This window comes from Mustela nivalis (assembly GCF_964662115.1).
Source record: "Mustela nivalis genome assembly, chromosome: 3".
Lineage (NCBI taxonomy): Eukaryota > Metazoa > Chordata > Mammalia > Carnivora > Mustelidae > Mustela > Mustela nivalis.
In genome coordinates, this window is record NC_139022.1 from 98,920,450 (window position 1) to 98,939,012 (window position 18,563).

Consider the following 18,563-nt stretch of genomic DNA (forward strand, 5'->3'; position numbering starts at 1 on the left):
CGCTACGGCCACCTGGGACCGTAGGACCCAAGCACGAGACATTAAATGATAAATCATAAGTACTACTAATTCTGTCATAAATTGCAATTATTTCACTTAAGTTTTTTTTTTTTTTGGAAGACCTTGAATCTGTCATAGAAGCATACTTTTCTGCCAGTTCTTTTATGTATAAAATGAGACAAGATCACCCCAAATCTGCTAGTAGTTGTGAAAAATATACCTTAGGAAATTCAGTTCAAGAGGGCCATCTAAATTTTTGAGTATGTCTAGCTCATTGCCTGCTTTAAGTCAGGGGTTCTCCTCAGTCACGCAAATGATGATATATTCTCAAAGCTCTGCTTGGAGCAAAGAAGGTAGTAGCAATGGCTATAGGGAGCAGCAATGACTCTGCATGGAAGGACCTATGCATTTTGCAGATGAGGACACCAAGGCTCAATGGGGTAAGGTATTCAGTTCAATGTCACTTAGGTATTAGATGGCAAAGCTATGACATGAAGCTTTGGCTGACTCAAAGCCTTCTTGTTAAAACTAAGCTGCCTTCCTCTACAAGGAAGAATAGAAACCAAACCCAAACCCAACAGCAATAGGTTCCATAGGCTCCTTCAGCATTTTCAGTATTCGTTTTCTCACAGTCTACGTGTTGGGAGAGACTTCTCCTGGACCTCATGAAATCCTTCATGTTCTGATTTATGTTCTGTTCCTCTTCTGGACCCAGAAGTATAAACCCAAGTTCAGGAAAATAAAAGCAACACTCATTCCTATATTAACCGTCTCTTTTCCAGGCTGAACAGATCTAGGTCTTTTCTCCTGGTCTTAGCCCAGGGGTGGGAGGCAGACCTCAGGAGGGGCAGAAGGGTGAGACGGCGGCTGAAGAGACCAGGCTGCTGAGGCCGGCCTGAAGGCAGTGATAAGGATGTAAACAAGAAGACTGGCACAGGCAGGCAGGGGGCGATTAGCCCAGCTGGCAGTGGCCAGTGGAAAAAGGGTAGTAGCAGTTCAGTGACGGCAACACGCCAAGAGAGAAGGTGGTGAGAAATGAGTCCTGTCTTTGAGCTACGGAAACTCCCAGGAACAAACAAGGGAGAGAGAAAGAGACAAAGAGAGAGAAATAGAGAGAGACAGAAGGGATATAGTGGTTGAGGCATGAACTTTGGATTGCTCAATATATGCTGAGCACCTATGGAAATCTGTGAAAAAATGTAGATACTCACAGTATAGCATCTTACACACATTCAGCCCTTAGAAAGAAGTAGTCAGTCTTGTAGAAGAACTGAAGCTTAAAACAATTTAGGAAGAATGAAAGATTTGGAATGTCACCATTTGCAACTCCAAATGAATGTTCATGAATGGCACCTCAAATCATTAGGTGAAATGCTGATGGGAAATCAATTTTAATGCAAAATGAGAGACATTCTTTTTACATGTAAATGAATGAATTTGGACCCCTACCTCACAGCATATACAAAAATTAACTCCAAATGCATCATATCTAAAGGTAAGCCTAGAAAACTCACGGGTAAAAATGCAGGGTCAATCCTAGGGAACCTGGATTAGGCAATGGATTCTTAGCAATGACACCAAAAGTATAAGCAATGAAGGAAAAGAATAGATGAACTGGACATCATCGTTAATTAAAACTTTTGTGCTTCAAAGGACGCCACCAGGAACACAGAAAGGCAGCCAACAAATAGGAAAATATTTTGCAAGTCTTATATCTGATAAGGGACATGCACCTGGCATATATGTATGTGAGTACAGAATTCTTAAACTCAGTAGTAAGATAAATGACCCAATTAAAAGATAGAGCAAAGAATATGAATAGACAGTTCTCTGAAGAATACGCACACCTAATAAACACGCGAACAGATGCTTAGCCATCAAGGAAATGCAAATCAAAACCACAATGGATACCACCTCATACCTATTAAGATGGCTATAATAAAAAAGACATAACAAAACAAGTGCTGGTGAAGACGTGGAGAAATTGGAACCCTCATAAACCGCTGGTGAGAATATAAAATGGTGCAATCATTTGGGAAAATAGTTGGCAGTTCCTCAAACAGTTAGACATAAAGTTACCATATGATCTAGTAATCCCACTCCTAGTTATGAACTGTATGAAACCATGTGCCCACACAAATACCTGTACACAAATGTCCACAGCAGGATTATCTATAATACTAAAAAGTGGAAAAAAAACAAAACAAAACCAGATGTCCATCAACTGATGAATAGCTGAACAAAATGTGGTGTATCCACACGATATTCTACACAATGGAAAGTTGTCAACCATAAAAAGGAATGACGTATTGATACCTGCTACAACACAGGAGCTTTGAAACATAATGCCAAGTGAAAGACCAAATACTGTGTGATTCTGCTGATATAAAATGAGCAGAATAGGCAAATGTAGAGACAGAAAGTGAGTGAGAGTTGTCTGTGGCTGAGCTGGGGGGTGGAGAGAAATGGGGGACTAAGGGGTGAGAGCGAAGAGGTGTGGGGTTTCTTTTTGGAACAATGAAAATGTTTTAAATTATGGTAACAGATGCACAACTCTATGAATATATTATTAAAAGCCAATGAATTGTGCACTTAAACAAAACAAGACAAAACCCCAAAAAGAGAAGCACTTAGCACAAGCTATGAGGTATTCTTGCCAAAGTCAAGCCTGAAGCTGGTTAAGCCTCTAGACCTAAATACCAGTTTACAGAAAGTATGGGGGAGAGAGGAATGTGTTGAACACCATGACAAAGATGCCACTGGCAATACCCAGAACGCAAAAACCCAGTAAGACAAACTATGTGGCTTCTTTAACATATGTCTAAGGATAAAACAAGAAGAGAGAGGGAACTTGTGGAATAAAAGAAATCTAAGAGATGTATCAACCCAATGCAAAGTGTTTACTTCATTTGGATGCCATTTAAACAAATCAACTTAAAAATACCTGTAAGGCAAATATGGACATTTGAACAGTGGCTGAATATTTAATATTTTTAAGAGATCACTGCCCACACACATGATTTAACAAGCACTGGGTCTTATACAAGACAGATGAACTCTACCTCTGAAACTAATAATACAATATATGTTAATTAATTGAATTTAAATTAAAAAAAGGAAACACTGCCCATTTTCTAATGTGTGATAACAGCATCCTGGTGATGTTAAGCTCTTAGAAAAAATACTAAAATTTGTAAAGGGATACTGAAATATGTGGTGGATGAAATGATAGGACATCTGAGCTTTGCTTCAAAATAACCCATTGTGAGTGGGGTTAAAACTGAAATCAGACTGGCCCGTGAGTGGATAATCGCTGAGACTTGGTGTTGTGTACCCAAGGCTTCATTATATTCTTCTTTCTACTTTTTACATGTTTATAATTTCCATTATAACCTGTACAGCGTAGTGATTGAAGAGAAATCGAGCAACTGACATCTAAGAAATTCCAGTACCCGCTTTACCTCTTCTGATTTCCCCAACACTCTTCTGAGGTAGAGGTACTCGTATGCCTAATGGAACCCTAAGCTCAGAGTGGCTACTGACTTACCTGAAGTCTCACCACTGAGATAAGGAAGGGGTGTGTGGCCAGAGGGCTTTCCCCTGTATGAAACACCTTCTCTAGGCTGCTTGTGATGTTTCTCAACTCGGGGGGATCTGGCGTTGCAGCAGGAGGCAGAGGCACTGTGGTCCCACACTGCGCCCTTTCTTGCAGGTGTCCACCAGGGAACTCCTGCTCAGGCCTGACTGGTAATTTATGGGAACAGTTTAAGGGGCTGTGTCCAGCCAGGGGTACATGCTTGAAAACTTAACAAACACATTTCAAGCGCCTGTCAGGGTCCACAGAAGGCACTTTGGGGCAGATGAAGGTGACATGGAACAAAACGGTTTGAGCAGACTGGAGCCTTCCCACTTTTCTAGCCACAACTCTTTAGGACCCCCCCAGTCAGTTCAAGAGTGCTCTGTTATTGGGGGGAGAGGGACGGGGGGAGGGTGGTTGGGTTGGACATTGGGGAAGGTATGTGCTATGGTGAGTGCTGTGTGTAAGCCTGATGATTCACAGACCTATACCCGTGGGGCTAATAATACATTATATGTTAATAAAAAAAATTTAATAAAATCGGGGTGAAAATAAAAAAAGTGCTCTGATATCTTCATTTATGAAAAGGATTTGCTGAGTGAAAATTGGAAAGATGGAAAATTTATACTGGAAGATATTAACATAAGACTATAAGCATAGGATAGATCTATTTCTATAAATTACTTTAGAAGGAGGGTTAGCTAGAATCTTAAGCATAAATTAGCACTGAGACTCTAAAGGAAAGAAATTACCCTTCTTTTTCCTTGAAGGTTTTATTTATTTGAGAGCGAGAGTGAGAGAGAAAGCAAGAGCAGGGGGAGAGGGAGAAGCAGACTCCCTGCTAAGCAGGGAGCCTCACATGGGGCTTGGTCCCAGAACCCCGAGATCATGGCCTTGAGCCGAAGGCCGAGGCTCAACCAACTGAGCCACCCCAGGTGCCCCAGGAAAAAAATTATCTTAATACTGAGTAACAACCATCTCTCACGGCAGTCCTGAGTACCAAAAAGTCAGTCTGAGAAACTCCCATGAAACAGAAAAAGGGAAAGGATCTGGACTTAGAGCTCAAACTCTTAAAAGTTACTTTATTCAGATATAGGATCCAAATATAGGATTGAAAGGAAAGTCAGTCTTACAGACTTCCCCCAAGGTCCGTGACAGCTCATCTTCCTAGGAGCCCAGGAAGGATGCTTGGACTTGTCATCCTAAAATGGGATGGAGGCAGCATGGGGGAGGGAACCACATTCCTACCCTGACTTCAGGGCCCTGCCGTTTTCCTCTCTGTCTTATCTCTTCTGTTTTCTGGGTAATCAGAAGAAGGGACAGGGACTGGTAATTATTTTAAAAAGTCAGAGGTCTCTGACTTTGTTTTTAATTCTTGCAGCAAAATGTGTTATTAGAAACCTTTACTGGGGTTTGGAAAGTCAACAGTAACATAAATGAACAAAACACCATCCCCGCCCTGAAGAAGTATGCATTCTTGGTGAGCATGGTGATAAGATGTATGTGTGGTATTGACAGTGCCAAGCAAGTTATAACTCGAGTATAAACAAAATGCTGTGAACACAGGGGAGATATTAATTCTGCCAGGAGAACTGGCAAGAACTTCTTGAAGGAAATGGTAATGCGTAAGGGCCTTTGGGATGTGGATATGATTGTAACAGGTGAATGCACCAAAAATAAATTCCTAGAGAAATAGCCTTTAATTTAATCAACAAACATTTGTTCTTTGCCTGTAAAAATGCAGGCACTATGCTGGGTATAAGGACAAAAAGCAGAGAGGTGGCCTGGGGTATACGTACTGTGCTTCAAAGTGTCAAGTAAATCACTACAACTTTTGTGTGTGTGCACGCTGGTGTGTGTGTCTGTGCATGCACATGCATACATTTGCATGTGGGTGTGTGTGTGTGTACGTCGTGGGTATGGGGGTCTGGGAGTGCTGGAAGGGAGACTGTAGCCAGATCATGGAGGCTCTAGAATGCCTTAACTTATTTAGGGGAGAGAGCACAGGTCTGCCCTCAAATCCTGGCTCTGTTTCTCACTTTGAGACTTGAGGCAAGTTACTTCATCTTTCTGTCCCCCACGTTTTCCTATTTGATAAAATGGGCATACCAGTGCCTACTCTAAACAGCTGTGGGGCAAGTCAGCATGTCTGCAAATCATCATTATGGTTTCTGGCGTTTAGTGGCCACTCAATAAGCGGCAGGTATTAATTACTTCTTCTGTGGTCTGTAGGGACCGACGGGCAGTTTGGGTAAGAAAAATGCCTGAAATGGATTTGGGTTTTCAAGAAGTTGTGATAGAGGCTGTGACTGGAAGAATGGGTGGGGGTGAAGGGGTGGGTGGGGTGAGGTGTGGTGACTGAGCCTGACGTCTGGGACACCAGGGTGGAGGCTGAAGCGATGGTCTAGGCAAGAGCTGCGGACCCGGACGAAGGCACTGGGATGGAATGGACAGAAGTTATGCAACTACTCAGGTAGCAAAAGGAGCTTGCTGACTGACTGGATGTAAGAGGTGAGGGAAGGAGAAAACTCTGGAATGATGGCAGGCTTTCTAGTTGTCCAGCAGCTCCACTAACCGGGATGTGTGGTACAGAAAGAGTGGCAGGCTGAAGGAGAGGGGGTGGGGGACAGGTAGTGGGGTGTGGGGCAGGGGAGGACATGGAGGGTGTACTGAAGGACCAGAAAAGAAGAGTGCTTCATTGTTCTGTGAGTGCGGGAGAAACGGGGCAAGCAGCCTCCACACCGTGAACAAGTGAATTGCAGAATCTCTAGGGTGGGCCTGGCTTCCACTGGCTTCCACTGCTGAAGGATTTCTTCCTAACTGGCATCTGGTGCAGCTGACTTTCTCTTTCTAAGGCATCCCTTCTCATTGCAGACTTAGAGATCATCTTCAGAACTCTCCCAAAGGCCAACTCCATGGGTTCCAATCCCCCACTTAACCTCCTCCATCACAGTTTCCCAGAGAACTCACTCAGCCTCTTCAGGTCTAATCCTGAATTGTTTTCAAGGATAGCTGTATTTAGTGCAAAGTTCATCTATGAGGTCATTTCCTGACCTTCTAGCCAAACGTGTCAAGTGGTTTCCCACAGGTGAGAAGACACAACAACAACAGGAAAACAAAATTCCTTGCTCTGGCCTCTGTTTTCATACACTTCTGTGAACATAAAACCAGTAGCACTTACCACATATGGAAGATAACCCATCAGACAATATGAGAAAAATGTTCAGTGTTATTCAGTTCAGAGATGGGCAATAGCTTTGCCTCAAGCCCTGGTCCTCAGGCCATGCTCTTTCCTTCTTCCAGAGGCAGATTATTAGCAAACGTCTGCACCAAACTGGGAGCTTCCTAATATCATCCAGGGGCTTGGGGAAAATTGGAAAGGGAACAGCTTTCTCAGTCTGTAGGTCTGTGTTATTAACTCTGTGTCTCTGAACTGCTAAAGCCAATGTCGGTGCCAGGAGGCTCTTGTCCCATGTCAGGAAGCCCTAACCCCACTATAGTTAGTCATTCATTTTTTGTGTCCCCACTAGATTGGGAGTTCCTGGACAGCAAGGGCTTACTAGTGGTGCCTACAGCAGCCTATGTGATGGTTGCACACAGTTGATAATTCATAAAGGAACAAAGTGATAGTAAATGAAAACAATTAGGTGTGAAAGACTCAAGGCAAATTCTTTACTGGAGAATGTGGTGGGTGGGGAAGACAATGCTGGAGGGCCTGGGAGTCTAAGGGAAGTCTGGTGAAGGGTCTGAGCGGGGGGAGGCTTCAGACATCCAAGCTGAACTACACTAACATCCTAATAGCGTTGCCTGATGACTTCTCTGTTGATGGCATAGTGTAGTGACAAGAGTGTATGTTCGAGAATCAGACAATTCTAGGGTTAATCCAGACTCTCACTGTTTACTAATTACATGGACTGTGACCATACCATTTGGGAGGGAGGACTTAATTACCTTGCTGTAAAGTGTTGATAGTATCTCCCCTACAAAGGCTCTTATCACCTTTTAGGATAGAGAGCAGGACTTAGGAGACCAGCAGCAAATAAAAGACTTTGCTGTCAGAGGATATCATCCTATTTCTCCATCCATCAATCATATTAGTCTCAGTAAGTGGCCAAGAATATTGCTGCTGTTCTTGTTGTTTTGGTAGTAGAATCCCCAGTACTCACTATGGTTACTAGCAAAATGTAAGCACTCAACAGATGTTTATTGGTTGAAAGAGTTACACTGACCTGTCTGAGCTTTCTAGAAGAAACCAGTCCTCTTCCAGTCTTCCCTGTCTGAGGATCTGTCACTAGCATCGGCCCAGATTTTTAACTCAAATGTCTTGATTCCTTGATTTGGAGTGCCTACTAGGAACTAGGCACTGTGCAGGGTGGTGGGATGGGGAAGGTAGAGAGGAAAGCTTGAAAGGATTTAGAGAAAAAAGCAAAAGAACTTGTCATTTGCTCAAATTTTTTTACCCTTCTTTAGATGTAGCTTATTAAGTGAAGTCTTTTAAGAGTATTTTTTACAACACCGGGGCAAACATGTAGAAATACTTACAATCCACAGCCATCTGAAATGAGAAAGGCTATCAATACTGTGCATAGATTCCCTGGGACTAGCATATGCAAATGCCCTACTTTGGAAGTCTCACCATCTGTGAAAACTAGAAAAAAAAATACTATTTATTTTATCTATTTTATTAAAACTTTTTTTTTTGTAAGGGGGATACTATTTATTTTCAATCCTACTAGGATTCTCCACTCTGGTCCAACCTCTCTGTAGATGAGGCAAATGACTGGAAAGAAGAATTATAAAGGCACATGAAAAGTGACTCTTGGCTCAATCTTTTGGGAAACCAACTTAAGAGCTGAGTGAGCTTGCTTGTATCTACTGAGTGTGGGCTGTACTTCCTATATCCAGCTCTCTCTATAAAAAATGGTTTCAGAAAAATTCAGTTAGTCTTTGGCTTAATTATAAGTCACTGGGCCCCTCATTTTAGTGTGTGTGTGTGTGTGTGTGTGTGTGTGTGCGTGCGGGTGTGCACGTGTGTGTATCTGTGGTGGAGGGAGAACTTTGGGCACAAAGCATGTGTGTACTTGTAAAAAAGCATCTGGAATGTGTGTGTAGGAAGGGAACTTTTTGCTTCTTTACGTCAGGAGAGAGTACGTGGAGGGGAAGATGTACGTGTGTGTGTGTCTGTGTGCATGTGTGTGCGTGTATGTGTGTGTGTGTCTGTGAGTGAGTGAGTGTATGTCGCGCAGCCGGTGGGCGGAAGCACATGAGCAGTCAGCCTCTTCGAGATCCAGACAGTGGTGTACGACAGAAAATGTCACAGAGATTGTTTTTGTTTCAGACCAGCACACGGGTCTTTGAGAAGCCCTTGACTTTCTCCTCCTCCTCGTCTTGTTAAAAAGGGATTAGAGTCCAATTAAGTCCTTTAATCCCAAGGTAGAGATTCATGTTTTAAAACAAGATTTACAGCTTCAAAAAAACACATCAGTGCAAGTTGAAGTTTGTCCTTTCAAGTTGCCACCTGCATCGTTCCAAAGAGTGTTTTCCGCAGAATCCCCAACATATAGTTGTTCTTAATTACCTTGCCTCCTACCTCCAGTCCTTCATCTTTCCAAGTACCCTTCAACCTAAATAGCCACATGCTGTTAAAAGTACTTCTGCTTCTGGGTTGCCACACTCTCCACTCCCTTCAGTTGGCAATTCAGTGTTTGGGCTTAGTAATAATAGTAGGAAGAGCTAGTGCTCATCGGGTGTTTCGTAACGTGCCAGGCATTGTGCTAAGCACTTTGCACGTATTATCTTGTTTTCACTTTGCACTGGGCCCTGCGGATTATGTAGCCAGTCCTGAAAACACCTAGTAACCCACAGTTTCCCTTTCTCTTTTCCTTCCTTTCCATATGATGCCACAGGACAGAAAAGTCAATCTCTAACCGTGATGTCAAAACCCTTTCGGGAAAACAGGTGCCATTTTTTGGAGGGAAGTTCTTTAAGGGACAGGAACCATGTTGTGGCTTTTGGTATGGGAAAGCAAAGTATCTTTGAGGATCTGGCAAGTTGTTTGACTCCTCTTGGCCTCAGTTTTCCCACCTGTAAATTGGGGATAACAGTAATGACACCTAACTCAAGAGGCCGTTTCAAGGACAACAGGAGATCACACGTCTGCAGCTCTGACACGTCATACACACGGCAGTAGTTACTATTAATGCATTATGGATGCTCGGCAGGTACTAAATATCCAGTATTGCTTGTGAAACGGTGTGCGTGACCCACCTAATACCAATATGCCTTGATTCCAATGGTGCGTTTCCTACCTGCCCCACAGAGCTGGGAGGAAGGTCTGCTTTCTCCATGTGCTGGGTGATCACAGAGGGGTTGCTGGAGCTGATGAGCACTGGGGTGCTGATCTCCACCATATGGCGCCCCGAGGGAGAATGAACCATCCTGTTGAGAGTGTTCAAGGCTGTTGTGATGGAGAACTGCCCAGGCCCCTTCCTCCTGGACCCAGGGCCCCTTCGCAGGGTGGGTGTGTTGGCTGCTTTGCCTCGGGAGGATGAGGGCACCAGGGACAGGCTCTTTGTGCGGGCTGACTGCCGGCCTTTGTTCTTCTCTAGGAGGTGTCTTGCAGTGAGGTTGGGCTGGAAACACAGAAGTCCATGACAAGTTAGCTTCCTGATCTAGTGTGAGCAGCTAAGTCCTACCCAGGTTAGTCTGACACGAGTTCAGATGCCACAGTCATCTTTGGTCAACTTCCATCTTTTAGCGATATGTCCCAGTTACTCTGCTGTATCAGTACACCCTGACGACTCCTTTGCAAAGCACGTATTGCTTTTATTCTTTACTGTGGTCTGTGGGAGTTAAAAATAAGCCATGATACTCTTCGCCGACTGGGAGCAGTCTTCCTTCTCCCATTTCTCCCAGGCACACCCCTACCCTTTTTCTCTTTGAGCCTCTCCCGAACGCCCCTGGGTGGGCTGCGGCCCCTGTGCTTTCCCACTGGGGCACTTTACACACTGCCCTGCAATCACTTCCCTTCCATTCCCACCCCCTACACCCTGACTGGTAGCTACCTGAGGGCAGTCCATCTCTACTCTACTCCCCAGATGTGCACAGTGAGTGTCTGTGCAATCATGTGTATGTGAAAGTTGCTCAGGTTTATATATTTGAGAAGCATCTGCACCAGAATGTCAATCTGTCCGGAACTTTGAATCTTTAAGCTAAGACCAGCTTTCACTACTTCCTTTGAACACTTTCATCTCCCCACCATTCTTTCCTATTCCATACGTCTTAGTCCATGATAAGCTGGTAAATCAGGAAAAGAGAAGAGGAAAGAAAAAGAAAAGAATGAGCCCTATTTCGTAGAGTTTACTAATTTCTATGGTATAAATATCTATCAGTGATTTACAAGTAGCTAGCAAAATTCCTGAAAATAAAAAAGCCAGCTCTTGCAATCTAGTCCTAGCTCTGGGATAACCACCAACTGTGCTGTATTTTGAGCTCAGTTCCTTCGGAAGGCTGAAATACGCTGACCAAATTGCCCTCCAAAGCCACAAGTCTCATTCTAATGTAGAGATTCAACTATAAAAGTAAAAGGGAATTTGCCCATTTAAGAACTTCTTATGACAATGGGCAAAGGACTAAAATAGCCAATATCGAAAATTTTAAAGATTTCTTTCTTTCTTTCTTTTTTTTTTTTTAAATTTTTGGTCAGAGAGAGAGGGAGAGAGAGGGAGCATAGGCAGGCAGAGTGGCAGGCAGAGGCAGTGGGAGAAGCAGGCTTCCCGATGAGCAAGGAGCCCAATGTGGGACTTGATCCCAGGATGCTGGGATCGTGATCCAAGCCAAAGGCAGCCACTTGGCTGACTGAGTCACCCAGGTGTCCCACCAATAACGAAAATTTTAAAGAGGAGGTAGTTCCTACCTCAAGAAGCTTGTAATATTGTGAAAGAGAAAATCATCAGATAGGGAAGTGGCATTATTATGTCTACTTTACAGATGAGAGAGCTGTGGACAAGAAGGGGTGATCTATAAATGGCACAGCCAGTAAACAACAAAACAAGAGAATATCAGATAGAAGTAAGAGCTTTGTGGGATGCCTAGGTGGCTCGATTGGTTAAGTGGTTGCCTTCGGCTCAGGTCATGGTCCCAGTGTCCTAGGATCGAGTCCCGTGTCAGGCTCCTTGCTCCATGGGGAGCCTGCTTCTCCCTTCGATATATAAATAAAATCTAAAAAAAAAAAAAAAAGAAAGAAAGAAAGAAAGAAAGGCAGGCTTTGGAGTGATAGAGAGTGGTGGGGGGGATGTCAAGGAAATCCCACTGAGGAGATGACATTTAACCAGGACACAGATGACACGAAGGAACTAGCCATGTAAATATGGGGGTAAGAATATTCCAGACAGAGGGATCATATCCTAATGGAAAGATCCTAAGGATGTAAAAAACAGTCTATTTGAGAAAAAGTCAGGAAAAAAACCGAAGTTGGAACACAGCGAGTGAGGAGCAGATAGTCAAAGAGACAGGCAAGGGCTGGGTCCCAGAGGTCCTAGGAGGCTCAAGTTTATTCTAAGTGTAATAGGAAGCCTCTGGCAGGATTAGATAGAGGAATGACATGATCTGATTAATGCTTTTAAAAGCTCATGCTACGGTTTGGCAGTTTCTTAACCAAGTTAAACCCATACTTAGCATCTGACCCAGCCAGCCCACTCCCACGTAATTACTGAAGAGCCATGAAAACTTAGGCCCACTCAGAAATTGGTATGCAAATGTTTATAGTACTTTACTCATGGCTGCTAATAACTGGAAATAACTGCATTGTCTTTGAACTGGTGCACGGACAAACAAACCCTGGCACATCCATACAGTAGATCATGGCTTGTCAATAGAGAGGGACAAGCTGCGGATCCACCTAACAACACGGATGAGTCCAGAATGCTCTGTGCTAAGTGAAAGAAGCCAGACTCAGAGGTTACATTCCGTATGATTCCACTGATAGGACATTCTGGAAAAGGGAAATTACAGGAGCAGGAATGAGATCAGCACTGCCAGCAGTTGGGAGTCAGGGAAGAGGCTGGCTACAGAGAGTCTGCATGCTGTTTTATTTTGGGGGGAGGTGTTGAGACTACTCTATTATCTTGATGGTGGTGTACGTATTTACCAAAATTTGTAGAAGTGGACACCAAAAAGAGTAAATTCTACCGTATGCAAATAAAAAGAAACACATAAAAGCTCATTCTGGATGTTATTTGGAAGTGCCAGCCCATAATTAGGGAGACCAGCTAGGAAGTTCCGGAAATTGTCTAGGCAAGCTCTGACGGCAGTCTGGAAGAGGGGACAAGGTCTTACGTTTCCTAGAGCACCGATCCCTCCATTGTTCACCCGGTAAGAGGACAATATATATTCTCTGAGTTGAATGAGTAAAGTTCTTTATGGTTATTCACAGGTACAATGAAATAGGCTGATTTTTTTTCTTTTTCTTTTTTTTTTTTTTTTCCCTCTACCTAATTGTTCTGTCCCTAGGTGAGCAACACCTTCATTGTTTTCATCAGAAACATTGACAAAGGGCTCAGTGTGACTCTTGGTCTGCCCTCTGCTCTGCCAACATGATTAATAGCTCAGTTGAGGGAGGACTGCACAGCTCTTAAATTTGTATCCACTCATTTGAAACAATATCCTTGAGGTTCATTGGGCTGAGCAAGGTTCACATAACCCAGGCAGGGCTCACTGGAGAAGTCCTGACAGGAATGGGTCTAAGCTCAGCATTTGTTTTACCACCTTTTTATCCAGGTGCTCTTCAATAAATCAAATGATACATTAACAAGAAAAATCCTGTTTGTGCAGAAAACAACAACAACAACAACAACAACCCCCCCAAAACCCATGTCACTCTTAGAAGAAAGCTTTCCTTCTTTCCTATTGCTTTGCTTGGCACTAGTAATTCAAAACTTACTTAAAGAGTTCTCAGCAAGTGCTAGTCTTAATGAAATGACTGGAGTCAAAATTTAAGTACTGCTTTAAAAAGCTCAATTAAGATTTCAAGTAATTTTTGAAAATCAGGTTCCCAGATTGGAGCAACCACTTGATTATCCTTTTCCCCTCCTCGCAATTAGGAGAACAAATGAAGCAATGGCTAGTTTGATGATAATCTTGAGGGTTCTTGTAATCGCTAATTTTAGAGGTGAAGTAGTGGGGAGAATGTCCAAATGAATAATCATTAAACGTAGAAGTTTTGGAAAAAAGGATATCAGAGATGGGTAATAAAACCAATGGTCCTTTTCCCCCCCCAGAGCTATGGAGAAGCATCTTGAAATAATGCAGGGGACCGTGCAAACTCTAAAATGCAAAAATTGAGCCATCTCCTATGTATCCAGCTAGGTATTAACTATAGCTGATCTCTGTCCTTGGAGACTTAACCACTGTCTCCCCATGTTAACTAACTATTAACTGTCCCTCTTTAGCAAATGCTACTTGACCCAGCAAATGCCTCCACTGCTAACCTAAGCAGATACAAAGCAGAAAGTGAGGCACGCATTCTTGACCAGTTCTTCTGCCCTGTTCCTCACTTCCCTCAACATTCAAGTCCTGTGGATCTACCTCCTAAGCGGTGTTTGAATCCATCCACTTATTTCCCATCTCCTGGTCCAACCCATTGTCGTCTTGTAACTGGGCCATGCACACACTGGCCTCCTAACTGGTATTTCTGCTTTTTCTGCTCTCCTCTTCAAATTATCCTTCCCACTGTAGCCAGAAGAACAGTCTTTAATAAACCCACGTCTGATAGACTTCCTGGGTCCCTTAAAATCTTTCCATGGTGTCTACTGACTTCTGGATCAAGTCCAAACTTTTTATGATACAGCAGAGATCATGATATTTACTAGACAATCCTTGTGCTCCCAGGTACTTCTCAGCTACCTTGAAGACAGATGGGGCTAGGGGAACTAGCTAATTTTTTTTTTACATAGTACTTGTTCTGTGTTAGTCTAGCCTGTGCAGTATAAGGAACACAACCATTAGGTATTTAGAGAAGACAGAGACAACTGAGTGGTCAGTTAGTGGTGAAATTTTATGGAAGAAGCCAAGCTTCTAGTTGAGCCTTGTAACCCGAGTGAGATTTGAACAGGTGGAGAGAATTGGGTGTGTGTGCCTCAGCAAGAGGAAAAGCACTGATAATGAGAATATTGTTTACTAGAAGACCAGCCTCTCGGGACTCATCCTCTTTCCTTCCCTTCCATTTTTCATCCCTTCGATATTAACTGAGTGGAAAGAGTTGTGGAGAACCTTGCAAGCTGGATAGTGTTCTGGGCACACCATTTGCTTCAGAACCTGTTTTGGCTCTTAAGAATGAAAGAACTGGTCGCCTGAATCCTCAATTATGCCTTTGTCTGTGTTCACCCAACCTTCCTAGAGGGTGGAAAGCATGCCTCTTAACTGCATTTGTAGCTCCCCACTGCTTACTTTTAATGCTTTGTGCCTGGTAAGCATCCAGTTAATGCATTTAAACAATGGAACCTCTTTTAAATTTGTAATGACCTGCCTCAAGCCAGGGTGAGGCTGGAGGACACAGAGGTTAGGAACTCCAGGTTACAGTATTGTATTTGAGAAGCAGGTGGACGGAGTCTAGCATGTGCTCTTCCTTTGTTTTCTTTTTTTTTTTTTTAAAGATTTTATTTATTTATTTGACAGAGAGAGATTACAAGTAGGCAGAGAGGCAGGCAGAGAGAGAGAGAGGAGGAAGCAGACTCCCTGCCGAGCAGAGAGCCCGATGCTGTACTCGATCCCAGGACCCTGGGATCATGACCCGAGCTGAAGGCAGCGGCTCAACCCACTGAGCCACCCAGGCGCCCCTTTGTTTTCTTTTTAAAGTAGCTTTAAAAAGCCCAGAAAGAATATATCAATATGATCCTATCAGAAGATTTATAGGATACAAATTACAGAAGAATAGGAAAATTATCTAGAATTTCACTATCTCATAATCACCAGTGTTAATATTTTAGTACATATTCTTTCAGTCCTCTATTTATATACACACACACATATTTATAAACCTAGTTTCATACAGTTCCATTTATTTATTGTGATAAAAAGCACATGACATAAATTTACCCTAATAACTTTTATTAATTATTTTTTTTATTTTTCTAATAACCGTTTTAAAGTATATGATTCAGTAGTGTTGAATATAATTCATATTGTTGTGAAACAGATCTTCAGGACTTTCTGATCTCCTAATCCAAAACTCCATACCCATTAAACTTAGTTTACTTCCCAAGAAATCATAAGCCTCTTTCCATAATACCAAATACTTAATGATATTGAATATTCTTCTTTAACATTATTTTTCATGGGTATTTATCTTTTCATCACCATAATTTTTAACAATGAAATCCTTATTGCCAGATACTTAATGATTTCTGTCTTTTCACCATTACACACAAGGCTGTGGTGAATACTCTGTACTTCTACCTTTGCATACTTGTTTGAACGTTTCTTTACAATAAATTCTCAGATGTGGAATTGCTGAATCAAAGGAGATGGAGGTTTTAATGTTACTGATACAGGTTTATTTGAGTGTGAGCATGAGAAATCACACAATTTATACTCCTATCAGCAGAATAAAAAGTCCCCAGAACTGGGTGGTACCTTCTGGCATCTTTTCTTTGGAGACCTTAGTTAACTTCTAGAATAAGCCTCCTGTCAAAAAGCCATTTTTGTCAGGCATCCCTGTGGCGCGTGTGTATTTTGGTGAGTGTGCATCTGATGCAGACTTGATATTCACGTACCTCTACGAACAAGATTGGGAAGATGCCCACTTGATCTCCTAACTTGCCTTCTGCCCAGTTCTCATCCACTCGGCTGATCACAGTGATGATATCATCCTGAAAGAGACAAAGTCTCAAGGTCAGCATCTGCTCTTGGTTTTCAGATGGTGAAGGCTTTCACTGGAGACTAGCGTGGAATCCCAGATGGTGTCAAGTGTAAGAAATGTAACTCTTTCATAATTTACTGATAAAATCTTCCTCTATAAAGGGCAGCATTTGAATCACCAAGACTGCAAGAGGAGTAGAAATAATTTGGAGGACCAGTGGAATCCAAAAGAAAATTTGGAAATGTTTCTAAATTTCAATCACCAGCAGAATCTGGGCTTTAGTTTATATTAATCTGATGCAAAAATCAATATGGGAGCCATAGGGAGATAGTTTTTTAGCTTAGCAAAAGGAAGAATAAATTTCATTCTAATTTTGAAGACTTTTCAGAACCTATTGAACTTTAGAAAAATTTTTTTATTTTTAAGTAATGTTTACATCCAACATAGGGTTCGGGTTCACAACCCTGAGATCAAGAGTTGCATGTTCCATGGACTGAGCCAGCCAGGTGCCCCATTCAATTTTTAATGTATCAAATGTTAAGGTGGCTTTTTTATTCAAAACTTTCTTATTATAAAAGATTACATGTAGGGACACCTGGGTGGCTCCGTGGGTTAAGCCTTTGCCTTCAGCTCAGGCCATGATCTCAGGGTCCTAGAATTGAGCCCCATGTCGGGCTTTCTACTTGGTGGAAAGCCTGCGCTTCCCCTTTTCCCTCTGCCTGCCTCTCTGCCTGCTTGTGATCTCTCTCTGTCAAAAATTTAAAAATCTTAAAAAAAAAAAAAGATTACATGTAGATTTCTAGAGATATGAGGAAATATAGTAAACAAAACAAGTAATTCTACCACAATATAGATACAGCCATTGTTAACACCCCCCACCCCAGATTCTTCTCTATGAAGATAAAACATATATACATATAAATACACTGATTCCTAAAAACTCTGCTGGAAACAAACACACATACAATAAAGTTCATAAAGTTTGGATGTAAAGGTTGATGAATGTTAACACCCATTATATTCATGAAACCCCATCCGGATCAAGAGATACAGAACATTTCCAGCACCCACAAGCTTCCTTTGTGCCCTTACCCATCATCTAGCAAGCGGTACCCACTGCTCTGACTCCTAGTATATGCGTATGTATACATTCATTTGCCTAGCCTTATATTTCATACAAAAGAAGTCCTAGAGGACACACTGATTTTTCACTGAATACCATATCAGGAATGCCTTTCCACTTCCATACCTGTTCGTCAGTCCAAATCTGAATATCTATCCACCAGTCGCTCTCAAGTTCTGATTCATGTCTCTCAGGAATTTAGATAAATCCAAATTCGAGTTCCTTATTGCATTATACCTTTTCTTAGCTTTCTCTACCCCATCACAATTTACGATGACACATTTATAGGTTATAACATTTTTAAGGCTTGTCTACCCCAACAGACTATAAACTCCATGTGTTCAGGGCCTCTGTCTGCTCTGCTCATTTCTGTGTCCCCAGCACCCAATACAGTGGTTCCCATTTAGTAATCATTCAGTAAATATTTCTCAATGAATTGTCCATGCATGAATAAGTGAATGTGTGAGTAAACTGTACAATCTAGGGGCATCTGGGTGGCTCAGTTGGTTAGTAACTGCCTTCGGCTCAGGTCATGATCCTGGGATCCTGGGGTCCTGGGATTGAGCCCCATGTTGGGCTCCTTGCTCAGCAGGAAGCCCGCCCTTTCCCTCTACCTGCTGCTCTGCCTATGTGTGCTCTCTCTCTCTCTCTGTAAATAAATAAATAAAATTTATTTTAAAAAATTGTACAATCTACTGAGATAGAAAACACTAGGACAAGAGCACTTTTGTGAGGGAAGATCTTGGGTTTAATTTGGACTTGCTGAGTTTAGGAAGACCATGAAATTTCCTAGTGTAGTCGCAGCCTTCCAAAGCTTCCAGAAGATCAAATCCTCTCTTCTGTTTCCTTTGTCATAATTTCCCATTCATCTGTCTGTTCCTTCCACTAGTCTGCCAGCTCTGTGAGGTAGGGACAATGGTACATCATTTCATCCCCAGTGGGCAGCTTGGCACATGGGTGGGCTCAGTGAATGAATGGGCAGGTGGAGTTAAGTTTTTACAAATTTT

General features: G+C 42.5%; 1 protein-coding gene across 7 annotated transcripts in view; it reads right to left on the bottom strand.

Annotated features, from left to right (window-relative positions):
- Positions 1-18,563, bottom strand: part of SH3RF2 (SH3 domain containing ring finger 2) — a 128,581-nt gene that overhangs the window by 53,914 nt on the left and 56,104 nt on the right. For all 7 annotated transcript variants that reach the window (XM_082726045.1, XM_082726044.1, XM_082726046.1 and 4 more), the window contains exons 4-5: positions 16,348-16,443; positions 9,886-10,209 (exon numbers count right to left, since the gene is read on the bottom strand). In XM_082726045.1, the coding sequence (XP_082582171.1) occupies positions 9,886-10,209; positions 16,348-16,443 (420 nt within the window). The remainder of the gene's footprint in view (positions 1-9,885; positions 10,210-16,347; positions 16,444-18,563) is intronic.